This window comes from Emys orbicularis, chromosome 8 (genome assembly GCF_028017835.1).
Source record: "Emys orbicularis isolate rEmyOrb1 chromosome 8, rEmyOrb1.hap1, whole genome shotgun sequence".
In the NCBI taxonomy this organism is placed as follows: Eukaryota; Metazoa; Chordata; order Testudines; family Emydidae; genus Emys; species Emys orbicularis.
In genome coordinates this window covers 10,476,827-10,495,899 of record NC_088690.1, presented here as the reverse complement: position 1 = coordinate 10,495,899, position 19,073 = coordinate 10,476,827, and the positions used below count along the sequence as shown (strand labels likewise).

General features: G+C 46.1%; 1 protein-coding gene across 2 annotated transcripts in view; it reads right to left on the bottom strand.

Annotated features, from left to right (window-relative positions):
• Positions 1-6,773, bottom strand: part of OSBPL9 (oxysterol binding protein like 9) — a 126,140-nt gene extending 119,367 nt beyond the window's left edge. For both annotated transcript variants that reach the window (XM_065408795.1, XM_065408796.1), the window contains exons 1-2: positions 6,522-6,773; positions 1,866-1,916 (exon numbers count right to left, since the gene is read on the bottom strand). In XM_065408795.1, coding sequence (XP_065264867.1) covers positions 1,866-1,916; positions 6,522-6,632 — 162 coding nt within the window. In that variant the 5' untranslated portion in view covers positions 6,633-6,773. The remainder of the gene's footprint in view (positions 1-1,865; positions 1,917-6,521) is intronic.
• Between the last annotated feature and the right edge of the window lie 12,300 nt (positions 6,774-19,073).

Sequence of the window (19,073 nt, the reverse complement as noted above, 5' to 3'; positions counted from 1 at the left end):
AGCAGTTCTGCAGAAAAGGACCTAGGGGTCACAGTGGACGAGAAGCTGGATATGAGTCAACAGTGTGCTCTTGTTGCCAAGAAGGCTAATGGCATTTTGGTCTGTATAAGTAGGGGCATTGCCAGCAGATCGAGGGACGTGATCGTTCCCCTTTATTCGACATTGCTGAGGCCTCATCTGGAGTACTGTGTCCAGTTTTGGGCCCCACACTACAAGAAGGATGTGGAAAAATTGGAAAGAGTCCAGCGGAGGGCAACAAAAATGATTAGGAGTCTGGAGCGCATGACTTATGAGGAGAGGCTGAGGGAACTGGGATTGTTTAGTCTCCAGAAGAGAAGAATGAGGGGGGATTTGATAGCAGCCTTCAACTACCTGAAGGGGGGTTCCAAAGAGGATGGAACTCGTCTGTTCTCAATGGTGGCAGATGACAGAAGAAGGAGCAATGGTCTCAAGTTGCAGTGGGGGAGGTCTAGGTTGGATATTAGGAAACACTATTTCACTAGGAGGGTGGTGAAGCACTGGAATGCGTTACCTAGGGAGGTGGTGGAGTCTCCTTCCTTGGAGGTTTTTAAGGCCCGGCTTGACAAAGCCCTGGCTGGGATGATTTAGTTGGGAATTGGTCCTGCTTTGAGCAGGGGGTTGGACTAGATGACCTCCTGAGGTCCCTTCCAACCCTGATATTCTATGATTCTATGAAATGGGCCATAGAAGCATTTTGGTATTACCTACTGGGAAATCCCTTCCTCCTGATAATTGATCATGCACCCCTCCACTGGATAAATACCATGAAAGACACCAAACCCACAGATTATGAGGTGATATTTGGCCTCACAACCTTATGCCTTCCAGATAGCCCATAAGCTAGGGAACAAACTCCAGAATGCCCAATGGACATGCTCCAGTTGGAGGAGAGGTTTAAAACGGAGTCTCTTTGGCACAGCAGGGTGGTGGGCAGAGAGAGACAGGCCTGTATTCATGGCTAAAGAGGAACTACTGCAGACGGGTATCCCCAGGAGGGAACTGCTGCACAAAGTCAAGACTCCCTAGCCTGCTGAGGCTCGTGGGCTGGATGACAAAGAACAACTGCAAGTAACAATGCACCCTGACGTGGTACAGAGTGGCAGGAAGAGGCCCGGGAGAGAGTGTTAGCTGGACTGCAGATAGTGGGTGCCTTCCTTACAGAGGGCCCCTGGGTTAGAATTCAGGGGAGTGGGAGGAGCTGGATTTCCCTACCCCCTTAACTGCTAGGTGGGGCTGATGCCACAGACTGACCATAGGCAGGGTGGCCCAGCACAGTCCCCCTCTTCCGCCCCACTCACAGGGGCATGCAGTGTACTTACTTTACATGCTGCCGTAAGCATAGACATAACCTGATAAATTTACAACTCACCCCCACCACCACTGAGGAAAAAAAGACAGAAGATGGGCATAAATGGCTTTTAAGAGAATAAGTCATGTGAGATCAGAGTGACAGAAGAAAATCATTTTTAGGTAGATAGTGTGAGCAATCAGCAGACATTTTGGGCCTAAGCGTGCTCTCTCAAACTATCTAAAAAGTGACTCTCTCGTTGTACATGGGTCAGTAGGATCACAATAATGTCTAGTTCTTATACAGCTCTTTATCCATAGATCTCAGAGAATTTGATGAAGGAGGTAAGTATTGTTATGCCCATTTTACATATAGGGAAACGGAGGCCGGGGGGGGAGGGGGGGGGTGTCAAGTGACTTGCCCCAGGTGAACCAACAGCCCTGTGACAGTGTGAGGAACGGAACCAAGGTCTCAAGTCCCCAGTCCAGTGCCCTATCCAGTAAAACCACATTACCCACATTGTAAGGTGTTAAGAAACACAAGAGAAAATACTTACTCTGAGTCGAACACACCCTCTTCGTGATCCTCTCATCATTTTGTCCTTTGACTGAAAGAGAGAACAGATTAATTGGATTAATAAACTTACTAAGAAAATCACATTTAAAAAATTATTCAATACAATTTGGAAAGAAGTAAAGCATTTTGGAGTAAAGTTTTATGGACTGGTGAAATAAAACTACCACTATGACAGAGGTTATACCAGAGGCGTAGCGAGCGCCCTCCGTACCCTCCGACCGGAGGGGGCCCCGCAAGGAAGGGGGCCCCTAAAAGTGGCAAAATAAATACCGCATTCCAGTTTCTGCATTGTAAGGGGCCCCGCCCGGACATATGTTCGGAGGGGGCCACCGTTCGGAGGGGGCCACGTTCTTTGTTGCTACGGCCCTGGGTTATACTCCATATAGCACAGGAAGAAAGAAGCCATAACACACAACTGTCTGTTTTCTGGTGTTATGTATGGTAGGAGGTAACGTCATGGCATGGGACAGTAGCTCTTCTAAAGGTGTCACACAATAGAGAGTCAATAAAGTGCACATCAAACCACATATAAAACTTCTTGAAGAAAGAGACTAAGGGCTCCACACAACCATCTACTCCATTGTCTCTGAAAGTAGATTTTGACCTAAGTGCACAGGAAACACCGGAAAATGCAACCCAACCACATTTGTTTTCAGGAAGTAAGGATGGATACAGTCCCCCAAGCGGCAGCTACAGAGCCCAGAATGATTATCTTAGAAATTCCAAACTAGGATTTAAAACTAAACTAGTATTTTCAGAGGAGTGAGTTTGTTTGTTTTTAACATAATGAATGCTTCTGCAGATAAACTCTCTTACAATTAAACATGTTAGTATGTTGCATAATTACCTGAGAACAGATTTACATATTGCTTGAAATTTGTAAGGTATGTTTTCTTTCCACAGGAAAAACAACTCTGTAAAACTGTACAAAATCTAAAGTAACCCTTTTGGAAAGTGTCAAAGACATCAATTTAGAAACATGCCGTGACAGATGAGCTGAAAAGATCAACACAGAAGGCTGAACAAACATGGAATGATGTTTGTGACTGAACTTTAAGGCTTTGTCTAGTCTAGGATTTAAAGATGTGTAAGCCAACACATTCTAAACAAGTTTAGTGTAGACTTATCCAACTTTGCATGTGTTCAAGTCTACAATAGACTGCTTAGAATGTGTTAGCTAATATGCCAACACCACACCTTGAAATCCTGATCTAGATAAAGTCAAAGATGAAGAGTGCAGCCACACCAGAAAAAGTGTTTTCTTACCATGTTAGTTAACAACTGGTAACAAACATGAGGTAGAATCCTAGTGAAGACAAGGCAGTGTGTCTTTTACTAGGATTCTACTGCGTTTTAGTTTCCACATTAGCTAAAGTGTGGTAAGAAAACATTTTTTTCCCCTAGCATGGACAATGCCTGAGGCCTGGTCCACACTACCCCCCCACTTCGGACTAAGGTACGCAAATTCAGCTACATTAATAACGTAGCTGAATTCGAAGTACCTTAGTCCGAACTTACCGCGGGTCCAGATGCTGCAGGCAGGCTCCCCCGTCAATGCCGCGTACTCCTCTCGCTGAGCTGGAGTACGGGCGTCAACGGCGAGCACTTCCGGGATCGATTTATCGCGTCTAGACAAGACGCGATAAATCGATCCCACAACATCGATTGCCTGCCGTCAGACCCGGAGGTAAGTGTAGACATACCCTAAGAGTACTGACAGTGGATTTTATCATGCTCTGCTAATGATCAGGAACTATTACAGAGTTAATATATATGAGAACTACTAGAGATTTAGATGTCAAGAAACACTAAACATTTCCATCACCTTTTCTTTAATAAAAAATATTTACAAAAGATCCATCATTGTTTTTCTACTTTAAAATAAAGGTATCACTGTTAAAGGAAACACCAGAAAAGACATCGGTAAAGCTTAAAAAGAAAATGTGTAGTGTAGCACATACCACACACAAGACAACCAACAAGGCCAAGCAAAGATATTTGGGGGCCTAGGAAGAGACTATGAGAGTGGGTCCCCTCCCTAAAGTTTATTAATAAAAATACCCAAAGACCCCAGAAATATATGTTCCTGCTCTGAATTTTGGAGGGTTTTTTTTTTTTTGGGGGGGGGGGAGGCCCACATACCTAGTTTATATGCATTTTTGAAGATTTACAATTCAAGTATACCCAAGTGTGACATATTCCTCATCCATCTTCAGTTTTGCCTCCTCGGGCTCCTATAACCACACTCAACCTTGGGCTACACTTCACCTAGATTTGCTGCTCCAACAAACAGCACTTTCAATGATGCACAACTAGTTTCTCTAAATAAACAAGTATTTGGCAATTAGCAGTTAATGCCTTCTGCTCATTTAGAGTGGAAATATAGAAGAAAATTTGCACCAAAAGCAAAAATCTATTTTGCCCCCATATTTACAGAAATGTGGCATTGTTAGATTCCTGTTGTGAAACACCTACCTCCTATTCAGCAATACCTCTGAACTCAGGTTCTGTAGGAACCATATCCCTGGGGTACAATAGGCCCACATGACAAAATACAAGGCATGTGGCTGTTCAAGATTGCAGCTAGCTAAAACCATACAAAAGAGGACGGGGGGGGGGGGGGAGAGGAGGGAAGTTTTAAAAGCAAAGACTGCTTCCTCTCCTCCATCTGCCAAATTTCACCTGCATTTTGCTTGTAACAGATGCCAGAAGAAAGTGTGGATTTTTTGCATGTATTCCACTAAGTAAAATTTGATAGTTTCTAGTAATTGTTTCACACTCCCACCATGCCTGAATTGGTTGCCAATTTAAAATATGAATACATCTGTAACCAATTAGTGATGATAGGACTGTAAACCTACTGGAAGCTACTGAATTTTACTTCATGAACACATTAAAAGTGCATTTTCATATATAACTACATTGACATATGCTGCTGACATAGCTGCTGACATCTAGTCTGGCCCTTCAGTCACCATGAAAGGGGATTGTCTAATTAGGTCTGCCACAGGAAAGGAGTGTTGCTGATGGGTTCATGAAAGAGATATACAAATAGTATTTAAATTATACTGTTTTGAACTTGCTTCAATTTTATGGAGTGGTATTTGGAACAAGAATTAATAAGGTGCAGAACTTCCATAATCCTCTAAAAATCAGTGTAACACAAAGATAGAGATTCATTTATAAAAATTAGTTTACAATCTCACTTACTTATTCCGTTTTTTACAGGTTTGTGTAACTATGCCCATCTGACTATCAGTTTTCATTACATTGCTAAAACATTATTTTCATTTAGTACAGCAATACCTAAAACCTAAAATGTTTAGACTAAACTATTACATGAACTACTTTGAGTATGACATACAGCAATTTACTGTACCTTGCATTTTGGATTCAGCTTTAAAGGTGATTTTAAAAGTCATCAAACCAGATTACTACAAAGTATAGAAAATGCAGTTGAAACAGCATACATAAGTAGCTGGATTTTGTAGAATTAAATGTTAAAACACTAACATTACCAGGAGAAAAAAAAAGAGAATGCCAATAGAACTGAACATTGACATAAAGTGATGGATCTATTAAACCAACATTTATTGATGTTTTAACCTTTATTTCTGGTGAAAATGTATGAGCCAGAAAGCATGGTTTGACTTTCTGATCCCAACTTGACAGTATTCCACAGTGACTTTTGCAGAATAAGTAATCCAACAAATTTAAGTGGTAGATCACTTCTTTCACTCAAGGTGAAGGGGAAAAAAACCCAGATAAACAACACTTATTAAAAAAAAACCCTCTTATCTCTCCCCCCCCCCCATTCACCGTTTTTTTAACGTACTGGTTACATAAACGTTTTTTGTACTCCGTAAGTGGTGGCTAGAAATCTAGTCAGTCAGCAAGGTAAGAGCCTAAAAGGGGTGATCTGTTCTTGGCGTGGGGTTTACACACACACTAGTACTATTCTGCGATCCCTGGAGAACGGGTGCTACAGAAGAGCGAAGTGCTTTACAAATGCGTAGACACTCAGCCTCACAACAGACGCGAGGAAGGTAAAACGCTCCCGACGCCCCATTCTCCAGAGAGATGCCGAGTCACTGAGGACCGGCCCCTCGCGGTGGGTCACAGCCGCCGGGAGCTGGGGATAGGAGCCAGGAGCGCGGGCAGCACCTCTCACCTAGTGCTCTGGGCAGCAGGGGCCTGTCGGCAGTGAGCCTCCCCCCGCCCCCCATTCAAGTCACGGGGGGGGGGAGGATCCCAACGCCTTTTGCACGCCGGGACCGCCCCCTCCAACCACCGGGCCTAGCGACGGGTTAGCAGCGCCCCCCTCAGAGCCAGCCCCTCCACGCTGGGGGACAACGGGGAACAGGCGGACCGAGACCAGCGTGTCACACACTGGGGGGGGGGCAGAACCCGACGTCCTTCCACATGCTCACCCCCCTCCCCCCCATCCTATCCCCGCACGCGGCTGCCAAGAAAAACGCTTCTCGCCCCCCGTCTCTAAATCTTTCACAGGGGCCTCCCGATTGGCTACCACCATCGTCTCCTCCCTCCCCATTGGCCGCCCAGTGACCAGCATCCCCCTCTCTCCGAAGCCCGCTCCCCCCTCACCCTCCCGAGCTCGGCCCGCCCGGCACCTCACCGTGTAGTAGGAGAGCAGCCCCGCGTTATAGTCCAGCACGAACCAGCGGTACTGCCAGCCCTTCATCACGTTGGTCCATTTGCTCAGCGGTCCCTCCATGATGGACGCCATCTTGGGAGCCGGCCCGGCACCGCGGAGCCGGAGGCTCGGCGGGGATGGGGGAGACAGCACTGCGAGCGGGCTGGGGCCGGGCACGCAGCGGGAGGGAAGAAGGGAACAGGCACTAAACAAACAGATGGGAGGGGCAGCCGGGAGAGCAAGAGAAACAGTCGGGGGCGGGGCTTGCTCACGCGCAGGGGGGCGGGGCCAAGCAGCCAACAAAACAACCCGGGGGCGGAGGGAGAGAGGGAGACCTTTGCCTGGGCACGCGGCTAGGGGAGGGGTCAGGGACTAAACTCAGCGCGAGCTAGGGAAATACAGCGGAGAGGCTGGGCCGCTAACAGGAAGTGGCGAAGAAAAAGAGGGCGGGGCCATGTCCTGGCTCCTCACCCAGGGAAGCTGTGAGCTCAGCAAGGGGGCGGGGTCTGGCTCCTCTCTCTGGGAGGGGTGTGTCTCCGCTCCCGGGAGCGGGGCCCCGCCCAGAGCAGTAGGCGGTGCCAGTCTCTTCACCCTGGAGCAGGGCCCGGGGCAGGGCCTGGCTCCTCTGGCAGGGGGCGGGGCCCCGGCCTGCGGCTTTTAGAGGCGCGGCAGGTTGCCTAGCAATGAGTCAGGTGCTGGAGGAGCGAGCGTGGGCACTGTGTACTGTGCACCAGGGCTGGGTGCTGAGGGGAGTCAGAGCTGAGTGTGGGGCAGCCGGCAGGGCATGAAGGCTGAAGTATATATGAGGTCAGGAGCACTGGGCCGCATAGGTCCTGGAACTAGGGTTGCGTCCACATCCCCTGTCTTGAAGTAGTAATAACCCAAATACATGGTTTCTGCCTTCACCACCCCCACTATAAAAATTGTTCTGCCACCACTGCTGGGTAGTGGGGCCAATTTCGAGGCTAGAGGGAGGTGTGAGTGCAGGGGCTTCAGAGTGGGAGAGCCAAGTGTGCAGCTGGGAACAATGGGCATGAGCTGTGAATGCAGGGCTTGGGCCAGGGACTGAGTGTGTAGCTTGAGCCAAGGCTGCAGGGGGTGAGAGCTGAATGCCATCCTAGCCATGGATGAGGGACAGGGCAAGGTGCGGGGAGCATGGGCAGGGTGCCACATGCATTCCTGCAGCATTCTGCTGTCATCTAGTGCCTCAAATACTGCAGGGCCCACTAGCCCCTTTCTGATTCTGTACTCACGGTGTAGTTTACAGATGTGGCACTGCATGCACTGCCAATCTCTGTCAAGTTTCATTTACATTCATTTTGCAAAACTTTCCCTTCAGGTACCTTTTGTACCTACTTCCTCTTGTACCTTTCCCAGACAGTGGGCCCGGTTGAACCCTGGTATAAGTTACTCATTACCTTGCTCCTGCTGGAAGTGGTGTTTACATTATACAAGGGCTGCACTTGGTCTAAGGTCTTAGACCAGAAAACTGGTTAAGAGTTTAGTCATCCGCGCACACTTCTCACACCACTTTTATGTCAGAGTAGCTCTAATGACTACAGGGGGTTTACTCCTGATTTACAGTGTTGTGAAAGGAGAATCAGGCTTCATTAATATTCCTCTCTGCAATGCAAAAACATTCATCTTTGACCTTAGCAGAGAACAAATACTTTACTATTTGTAACTTATCCTGGCATTTCACATCTGACTGCTCTAAAAACCTCACTGTGGTTGCTACTGTACTTTGTTTCCAGCTGCAATTTAAGGAGTTTGATGTAATATTTCTGGTAGGCACCAGATGGTGCCCTTACACACAGTCTTACCAGTTCGGTTGTGATGATGTACAGGCAGTTCAATCTTGCAGAAATTTTTGTCAGTTGTAACAATTTTTTTTAGCTGTACATGTCTCCACTAAAATCTGTTTACTGCTTTAGTATCTCTAAATGCAGAATTGCTGCCTATAGATTATACCAACATAAGCAAAATAAAACATTACACAATGTCAAAACTCTAGTTTTAACATGTAAAACCTTTCATTGGTTTGGATCCTGGTTGTCTCAGATCACTTGTTTCACTGTGTCGTACCACAGCAATTGAGACCCTCCAAAGAGCTCAAATGAACATCTGTCTTGTTTAATTTGAGACTGGAGGCAGCACACTCTCAGAGAGGGATCCTCCACTGAGGAATTTACACTTCCTCTTTGTTTGATGGAGCCTCAAATTCAGATTCCAAGGCCAGAATCATCTAGTCTGATCTCCTCAAAATAATTCCTATACCATAGCTTTTAGAAACATAACTTTGAAATCAAGATTGGAAATAAGGTGTACATTTTTAACAGTGAGAGTAATTAACCATTGGAACAATTTACCAAGAGTTGTGGTGGACTCTCCATCATTGATATCCAATCTGAATTTGTCTAGCTTCAGCTTCTAGTATTCTCTGCTAGAGCCACATAGACTGTGATCCAGTCACCCCTTCTCCTCCTCTTTGTTAAAATCAATAGATTGAGCTCCTTGAGTCTATCACAAAAAGGCATGCTTTCTAACCCTTTAATCATTCTCGTGGCTCTTCTCTGACCCTCTCCAATTTATCACCACTTGAGTTGTGGACACCAGTCTACTCCTACTCAAGATTCCCCTGTTTATGCATCTAAGGATCCCATTAGCCTTTTTAGCTGCAGATTTGCACTGGGAGCTCATGTTGAGCTGATTATCTACCATAACCCCCATATCTTTTTCAGTCACTGCTTCCCAAATTAGAGTCTCCTGTCCTGTAAGTATGGCCTATGTTCTTCGTTCCTAACTGTATACATTTAGCCCTATTAAAATGCATAATGTTTGCTTATGTTCAGTTCACCAAGCAATCCAGATCTCTCCATATTAGCCACCTGTCCCCTTCATTATTTACCATTCTCCCCAATTTTTGTCATCTGCAAAATTTATCCATAATGATTGTATGTTTTCTTCCAGGTCGTTGATAAAAGTGTTAAATAGCATAGGACCAAGGACCAATCCCTGTAGGATCCCCCTGGAAACACACCCCTTGAAGATGATTCCCAATTTACAGTTATATTGAAGCCAATTTAATGTGTACCTATAAATTGATGTTCTCACCTCTAGGTTACCCCTTATGCCTGGACATGGTGCTCCAAGTGATTTTGCCTCATGCATCTCCTCCGGTAACCACTTTCTCAGTCATAGTGACCACTCAGCTGGTCTCTTCCCCAGACTCCCTCAGTGGGTCTTCTGTGGCGCAGCCCTCTGGCCAGGTCAAACACTCATTCAGTCCCCTTGCAGGGTTCAGCTCTGAATAAGAGGTCCTTTACCACTCCTAGGCTTGACTTCACAAACAAAGAGTTCTTTACCCCTTCTGGACCCAACATCAATTTGTTTTGCCCTTGTAGGCCCTTGCTCAGGGCTCCCCCACAGAAGCCACTGTGCTACTTGTGGGTTGCTCAGCCTCTTCCCAAAGCATATCTCTCCTTGTTCCTCTCTACAGAATCCTCCTCTCTCTACTGAGTGCTCAGCTCTATTTAAGGGTATGTCTACACTGGCAGAGTTACAGCGCTGGCAGTTACAGCACCGCTCAGAGACTGCTGAAAGGAATCCGCTGTTGTGTGTTCACACTGTCAGCTGCCTGCGCAATAGCATGTTCACACTTGCGGCACTTGCTTCAGTATTCGGAGTGGTGCACTCTGGACAGCTATCCCACAGAGCATCTCTTCCTCTTCTGCCACTAAGAGTTGTGGGAAGGCGGAGGGGGTCACGGGGCATCCTGGGTCCTGTCCCAATGACTCGTGATGCCTTGCTTCACATCCTAGCAATCCCTGTGCTTCTGTCCGCATTTGGCGCCATCTTTCAACAGTTTGTGTACTGTGCGCTCTGCCTCTTCGGTCTGCAGGAATGGATCCCGCACTGTTGACCAATATGCTGCTCGCTCTCACTAACACATCATTAGTGGCAGTGGAGTTATTCCTTAAACTACAAAGGCAAGAGGACTTTGACATTGATCTCACCATGCGTAGTAGCTATGACACAAGATTGCTTGTGGCATTCACAGAGGTGCTGACCACAGTGGAACGCTGCTTCTGGGCTTGGGAAACAAGCACTGAATGGTGGGATCACATCGTCCTGCACTTCTTGGATGACGAGCAGTGGCTGCAGAACTTTCGGATGAGGAAAGCCACATTCATGAGACTGTGTGATGAGCTCGCCACAGCCCTGTGGCACAAGGACACGAGAATGAGAGCTGCCCTTTCATTGGAGAAGTGCATGGCGATTGCACTGTGGAAGCTGGCTACTCCAGACTGCTACCGATCAGTCACTAACCAGTTCGGAGTGGGAAAGTCGACCGTTGGACTTGTGTTGATGGAAGTGTGCAGGGCCATTAATCGCATCCTGCTCCAAAAGACCATGACTCTGGGCAACGTGCGTGACATTGTGGATGGCTTTGCACAAATGGGCTTCCCGAACTGCGGAGGGGCGATAGATGGCACGCGTATTCCAATTCTGGCACCAGACCACCTAGCCACCGGGTACATTAATCGGAAAGGGTATTTCTCTATGGCTCTCCAGGCGCTTGTGGATCACCGTGGCGTTTCATGGACATTAATGCAGGTGGTTCGGAAAGGTGCATGACGCATGCATTTTTCGGAACACTGATCTGTTCAGGAAGCTGCAAGCAGGGACTTTCTTCCCGGACCAGAAGATCACCGTAGGGGAAGTCGAAATGCCCATTGTGATTCTGGGAGACCCTGCCTACCCCTTAATGCCAGGGCTTATGAAGCCATACCTGGGGAACCTTGACAGCAGCAAGGAGCAGTTCAACAACAGGCTGAGCAAGTGCAGAATGTCAAGTATCAGGGGGTAGCCATGTTAGTCTGTATCCACAAAAACAAGAAGGAGTCCGGTGGCACCTTAAAGACTAACAGATTTATTTGGGCATAAGATTTCATAGGTAAAAAAAACACTTCTTCAGATGCATGGAGAAGTGGGGTTTTTTACCCATGAAAGCTTATACCCAAATAAATCTGTTAGTCTTTAAAGTGCAGAATGACTGTTGAATGTGCTTTTGTCCGTTTAAAGGTCCACTGGCGCTACCTATATGGGACGCTGGACCTGGCCAATGACAATACTCCTATACTTATAGCCACGTGCTATATGCTCCATAATATTTGTGAAGGGAAGGGTGAAAGCTTCACTCAGAGCTGAACCACTGAGGCTCAGTGCCTAGAGGCTGAATTTGAACAGCCAGAGACCAGGGCTATTAGAGGGACGCAGCGCGGGGCCATAAGGATCAGGGATGCCTTGAGGCAGCAATTTGAAGCTGAAAGCCACTAATATTTCTTGCTATGCTCGGGAGTGCAGCGCTTGTAATGCTAGGAGGTGATTGTGATTGGTGCAGACGATGCATTGTGAAGGTTTACAAAAATTGCCTGTTGCTTTGTAGAGCTCTGTTTGCTTTCAATTAATGGAATAAAGATTGCTTTCAAACCAAAAAAATTCTTTTATTAAAAAACAACAACTGGAGGAGAGAGACAAACAAAAAAACACATCAGCACTGAGGAGGATGGGGGAAGGGAAGGTCCCAGGAGGATGTGGGGTCCCGGGACGGTTAAAGTTTTGTGTATGTCCAGGTATCATATGCAACCTTGTCCTTTGGAGTACAGTTCAGCAGGTACTGTACTTCCGCAGGGCTAAACTGCAGAGGGACGGGTGTTGAGTGCAGTGGGTACTGGAAGTCCGCAGGGCTGGATTGTGACAAGGCAGGAGTGGAATGCAGTGGGTACAGACTGGAGCCAGGAAGTTAATAAGAGTGTGTTGGCGGTGTCTGGGGGGCACATGGGAAAGAGTTTTGCGACAACAGCTGCAGGGAAGGGCAGGCACGGAGCTGCTCGGTTTGTAGTGCTAGTAGCGCCTGGAGCATGTCCTTTTGGCGCTCCATAACGTTTAAGAGCTGCTCCGTGGCTTCGTTCTGGTGTGCCGCATTCTCCTTTCGGTCCCTCTTCTGAATGTCCCACCACTCCTTCAATTCTTGCTTTTTGGCCGCGGAGTGCATCATGACATCATGCAGAAAGTCCTCTTTAGTTTTTCGTGGCCGCTTTCTAATTCTGCGCAGCCATTCAACCAGCGATAACAAAGAGGGAGGCTGGGCTCCCAAGGTCATATCTGTGAAGCCAAAATGCAACATTTTACAGAAGCAGTATTGTTTTCAACACAGAGACCACCGATTCAGTGATTTAAAACACAGCCACTATTCACATAGCTGTCACTAACTGGCTGACCCCAGGCAAGCACACATGAGCCAGAAGACCCCCAAAATGGTGAGAAACGCAGGGGCAGGGGAAATCAGTGTTCTAGGACCGTACTGCACACTGGGGCACATGGCTCTTGGGGAGAGCCAGCACTGTAGGGAGGGGCCTTATAATCATTACTGTCCCCACATTTTCCACAGGCTGTGTTCATTATGGAAGATACCTCGCTGCTGAGGGTGAGCAGGGAATCAAGGGAGGAACTTCTCCAAGACTGCGGCTTCCGCCCTGGCCCTTATGCAGCTCGCCTGTGTGCAGCAATGATCCCCACCCCCAGTGACGGCAGAGTGGTGCAGGAAAGTTACCCTTAATGGGGCAAGAAATAAGGCAGCTCTGCCAAAGAACCTGCAGCAGCGGATTGCCCAGTATCTCCATGAGAGTTTCGTGGAGATCTCTGAGGCAGATTCCCATGAAGTGAGGGAGTCAATCAACACCCTGTTCCACTGCTTAGACTAGGCATGTGGTGGTGTGTGCATCATACAGACACAAGCCTGCTTTCTGCAACCCTCCTGCCCCCAACAACTCACTTCAGCGATTCCCAAAATCAAAGCCACTTACCAGGGGCCTCCTCTCCTGTTTGCACTTCGCCAAGCTCTGACAGCTGTGACGGGCTAGCCTCCTCTCGGGTAGAGAAGAGCTACTGGCTGCATGGATCTCTGACTGCCAAGTCATCCTCTGCCTCTGGGTCCCCCACCCCCTCCACATCCTCGTCCAAGATTTCCTCCTCCTGGCTCAGTCCACTCTCGACTGGCACGCGAGCCACCAAAGTATCCACAGTGGCCTTCGCAGTGGAGGTGGGGTCGCCACCAAGTATCGCGTCCAGGTCTTTGTAGATCCGGCAGCTCGTGGCGCAGCCCTGGAGCAGTGGTTTGCCTCCTGCACCTTGTGGTAGGTGTTCCACAGCTTCTTCACTTTGACCCTGCCCTGCAGTGTGTGCTGGTCATGGCTCCTTTCTGTCATGCATCATGAAATCTGTCTGTAGGTATCATAATTCCTATGGCTGGGGCACAGCTGGGACTGGAGAGCCTCCTCTCCCCAAATGCTGATGAGGTACAGTAGCTCGGCATTGCTCCAAGCGGGGGATCACCTCTGTGCGTGGAACAGGCATGGTCACCTGGAAAGATGCACTGAGACCACTGCACGTGTCACCGAGCAAACAGGAAGGGGACTTCCAAAATTCCCAAGGAATTTAAAGTGGGGGGCATGGTTGGTCACCTGAGGGCAGGGCAGTAGAGTTCAAACCGATAACCAGAGAAGCAAGAACAGGCATTGTGGGACACCTCCCAGAGGCCAATTGCAGCACTGTAATCGACCAGGGTGGCTACACTGGCACCGCGGCACTGTAGCCCCAGCGCAGAAAAGCCTCCCTCAGGGTGGTTTTTTTACAGCACTGCAACTGCGCAGTTTCTGGACACTAAGTGGCTTGGCAGTGTGTACACCTTGGGAGTTACACCACAGAAAGCTGCTTTACTGCGCAGAAACTTGCCAGGGTAGACAAGGCCTAAGTAGTGCTCGCCCTGCTTCACCAACACAGCTGGGGTCAGTCTTTCTAATTAAGCCCCATTACACCCAGCTAGGGGTCATTATTAACCATTATGTTGTCAGCTCATCAGTGAGGCTGAAGGATAAAGGCTGAACCCAGCTGGCTTCAAAGGGCCAGACAGTCTGTGACAGTGCATGTTAATTTTATATCATTCTAGTTTTTTTAATCAAAATACCATGTGGTACCAAGTCAAATGCATTACAGAAGTCTAAGTATATTACATCAACACTATTACCTTTAAAAAGCAACAAAGAGTCCTGTGGCACCTTATAGACTAACAAATGTATTGGAGCATAAGCTTTCGTGGGTGAATATTCACGAACACTTATGCTCCAATACATTTATTAGTCTATAAGGTGCGACAGGACTCTTTGTTGCTTTTTACAGATCCAGACTAACAAGGCTACCCCTCTGATACTATTACCTTTAACAACCAAACTTGCAATCTCATAAAAAAAAGATATCAAGTTAGTGTGACAGAATCTATTTTGCTGTGGTGATTGGCATTAATTTGTTGATCTTCAGCTCACACTGCAAAGCCCACTTTTTGTCGTGGGCTTTTCCTAAGGAGAAGTGGGTTGTGGGCTCATCTAGACATGGATAAAAAGTGTATTTTTAAAACATGTTAGCTAACCCATTTTAACTAACACTTTTTAAAACCATAGGGTAGATAGGCAAGTTGTATTAACATGGTAGGTGGTAGAGAAGAACTCTAGGTTCACCCTATTTTTAAAACAAACTTTGTATCCTAGTTTAGGCATGTCCTGAGAATCCGTGGGCAATATGGCAGGATTTAGAGAGTCATTGTTGTTGTGTGCATTTTTTAAAAACTAAAAGGAAACCATACAAATCTAAATAAATAAATATGAAATGTTAATGCACTGTTAGTAGCATTCAAGTCTCAGCACCTTACATCATTTTACAGTTTGATCATCATCAGATTGGTCCCATGTTCATTCCATACCCTCTTTCTTAATATGACATAGGATGAGTTGTCCTTTTTCATGTGTGTGTGTGATCATGTCATTATTTATCTGAGCATCTTTGGTGAGTATATTGCCAAGGTAATTGGATTTATTCAGCTGGATCCCACTGACAAAGATTATAGGTGCCATGTAGAATTTACTTCAGAAGGTTGGTACAAACACTTCATTATTTTTTAATATATCAATAAACTGAAGTCAGCCACAGCTGCTGTATGACCCATCCATAATCATTTGCATGTATGTCTTCAGTTTTGAGTGAGCAGTCACCGGATTAGTTCCTTAATTAATTCTGCTGTTTCCCTTTCTGTGTTCATGCTTTGCTCAGGTTGGAAGTGTTTTTAAAAATATGATAGTTTATGCATCTGCAGACTGGTTTCTTGTGATACAGTCTCCATAAATGCAAAATAGAGACTAGACAGACAAGGACACCACCCTGTTTACATCATTAGGTAAAGTGTTATTTTATTATGATCAATATATTTTAGAGAAATATAAACTGTAGGGATCACTACTATTGGGGTGGAATACAATAGCCAGTATAATCTTGCTGCCCTTATTTCAGGCAGAGTCCCATCAATATAAAACTTCCTTACCTTCCATCGTGCATTTGGCACACACAGTTAACATATTTTTGCAGGCATCCAAATTTTGTAAGCAGTTTCCATAAACAAGCTTGAGACAAAGTAGCAAAGACCTTAATAGAGTCAACAAGATAGTACGCGGGTCTTAGCACGGTACAAGATGTTTTTCTTGCCATTGTCATGCTGCTAAGATAGTATCAATAGCACTTCTTTGAGTTTGAAAACTAGACTGTGGGCCCAATTCTATATTGTGCTGTGGCCTTTTTACACCACTCTGACAATGGAATGGAGCCAGGAAGCTGGCCGAGCTGGCCACCCAAGAATTCCCGCTGTAAAGAGAATCCCTAGGTAGCGTAGAGTCATAATGGCTCCATGCCACTCCCCGCCCCCACTTGCAGTTTGACCTCCAGTTTAACAAAAGTTTGGTTAAGTGAAGGTTGTTTATATTATCTCATAGCAAAGCACTACACATATCCAAACCTTGTATTTCAAAGGTTTCTGAAGTCTCTCAAACCTTATGGAAAGGGGGTTGCACTGTTGCAACATGAGTAGTGAGGTGCAAGTTAGAGCAGCCTTATGCTGGAGGCAGAGATGCTGGACAATTTGTATAGTGGGCAAGGCCGGCTCTGGCTTTTTCGCCACCCCAAGCAAAAAAAAAACAACAAAAAAACCCCATGTGCGGGGTGGCCAGAGCCGCGAACCCCCCCCCCCAAAAAAGGGTGGCCGTGCCGCCCTAGGATTGGACAGAATGCCGCCCCCCCTTAGAATCTGCCACCCCAAGCACGAGCTTGCTCAGCTGGTGCCTGGAGCCGGTCCTGATAGTGGGAGTGCTGAGAGCCATTGAACCAAACTGTAAACCCTGTATATGCTGTCAACCACTTCAAGCCAGGGGGTGTGGCAGCACCCCCAGTACCCCTACTTCCAACAGCTATGGCTGGAGGGCAGGCAGGAACTTCAGGGACCACCTTTGTCCCTAGCTCCCATTCCCCAATACATGTGCTAGAACAGCTCAGCCAGAACAGAGAATTGAGGCCTGAGTTTCTAATAGATCAGCATAATTTATGTTGGAGAGCAGATAGTACTAAAAAAATAATCCATCCAACAAGACAAAAATGGATACTACTGTGCTAGATACATTAGAAAAGCTGACGAAGATAGATACATTTGAAGGGTATAAACACCAAGGAGAGAGAAGAATTGTTTAGGTTATTCCAAGGTGGTAAAACTAGGAACTTGTGCAAAAGATATTTATGTTAAATATCAGGAAAAATTTCCTAGTAATATTATTAGACAGTGAAATAATCTACCAAAGGAAGTATCAGCAATTCCTCTGTTCATTGTAAAGTGGATAGGACAGACCATTGAAAAATATGCTGTTACATGTATCATATATGCTCCCATTCCTGCAAACACTTACACAAGTGCTTAACTTGAAGCACGAGTAGTCCCATTGGAGTCAAGCTAATAATGGGTACTATAAATAGTAAAGTGCAACTCCAACTTTCCCTAAGGTTTGAGAGACATCAGAAATCTTTCAAATACAGGGCTTGGATGAGTGTGATGCTACCCTATAAGACAATACAAACAACCATGGTCTTTGTTAAACTGAAGGTCAAAACAGTGGGGTGTAACTGACTGATTCTGCCATGGACTGCATCCATCTTTTAGGCACCTGTTTTACTCCTCTGACTACCGGTTTCGAAATCTACAGTACATGTAGATATAACTGCCCAGCTTTAAGTAAATTATTAAAGCATAAGTTATTCATATTTATTATTATTATTCATAAACAATTATAACAAACACTATGAGCTCATGTTTAAAGCACCTTTTTGTGAGCTGACACTTATCCAGCTTCTGCTAAAAACAAAGCACCATCAGATAGTGACATTTTCTGTACGAAGCCAAGGCTTCTGTGCCTTTGAAACCCTCTGTTAGTATTTCGCTTTTTCTGTCCTCCCTGCTCCTTTTCAAGCTGGCCCATGGTGTAGTCCCTTTTGATTGGCTTTTGTGGCTTAATTATGCATAATTTCTAGCAAATAGGGAGGAAGCATCTGTTCAGAATGGGTACTAATGTAGGGACCATAATGGCTGAGGAGAAGGAGCAAAAGGATTCTCAGAGAAGGATATTGAGGCTCTGTAGCAGCTCCGAGAGGAAACTGTTTTGCCATTGAAAAGCTTTGTGTAAATTCAGCTGAACTAGTTCAGGAGAACCTCAGTGATGAAGCTATGTTGCTCGTGGGCCTTTAAGATGGGGGTGGTGGTTGGAGCCTGATGGGCAAAAGTATCAGCTGCCACCCCAGCCCCTTAGAGCAGATGTAGCAGCCTGTGGTGCTGGGGTATTTCAGGGAGCAGTGTGAGGATGGGGTGAGTGACATTTTGATTCCTTTCCATGTCTCTCCTCAGGAATGTGGTGGCAGCTTCATTTGGTCTTCCTCACTCTAAGAATCATCTCTGTGTGTGAATTAATACTAACAACGATAATAATTATAATTATACAAGGGTATTTTAAGTCTGTCTGTGGATGATGTTTTGATAAATAGTAACTAAATATATCAATGTCAAGTGGATTCTGAAGGAGCCTCCTGCCTCCGTTCTCCTTGCTGCCCTGTAAGGACAGAGAGCACAGGGAACGAAAGAGCGGGTGGGGTCAGAGTTTCAATTTTTGAGGGTGCGTGTGAATATTGCTTCAAAATGACATTTGTTGTAGGAATTTGTGAGGCGGCAGATAGATGGGTGACAAACACCTCCACCCTTCAAATACACTTCTTTGTGAGGAAAGAGGAAAGTGAAATCCTTCATCTATTGGCACGTGTAATAATAAAAAGGAATCTTGTGATTTTTTGTACTAGAGTTATTTAAATATACAAAATGATTAAACAAATCAGTCCTCACAGTGGAGAGGAGAATAGTAATGGGTCCTGTGTCTCAGTTTTGACGCAAATAGATAAAATATTCTAGAACTTTCTTTCCAATGTTTATTGCTATATGTTCCAAATAAATAAAAGGCATCAGCAATAAATGTCCCCAACTCATCCCTGTACCTGGAAAGCTTCCCCCTGCATTCCCTTCCTTTCCTTTCCTAATTAAATGTGATTTATTCCTCAAGGACC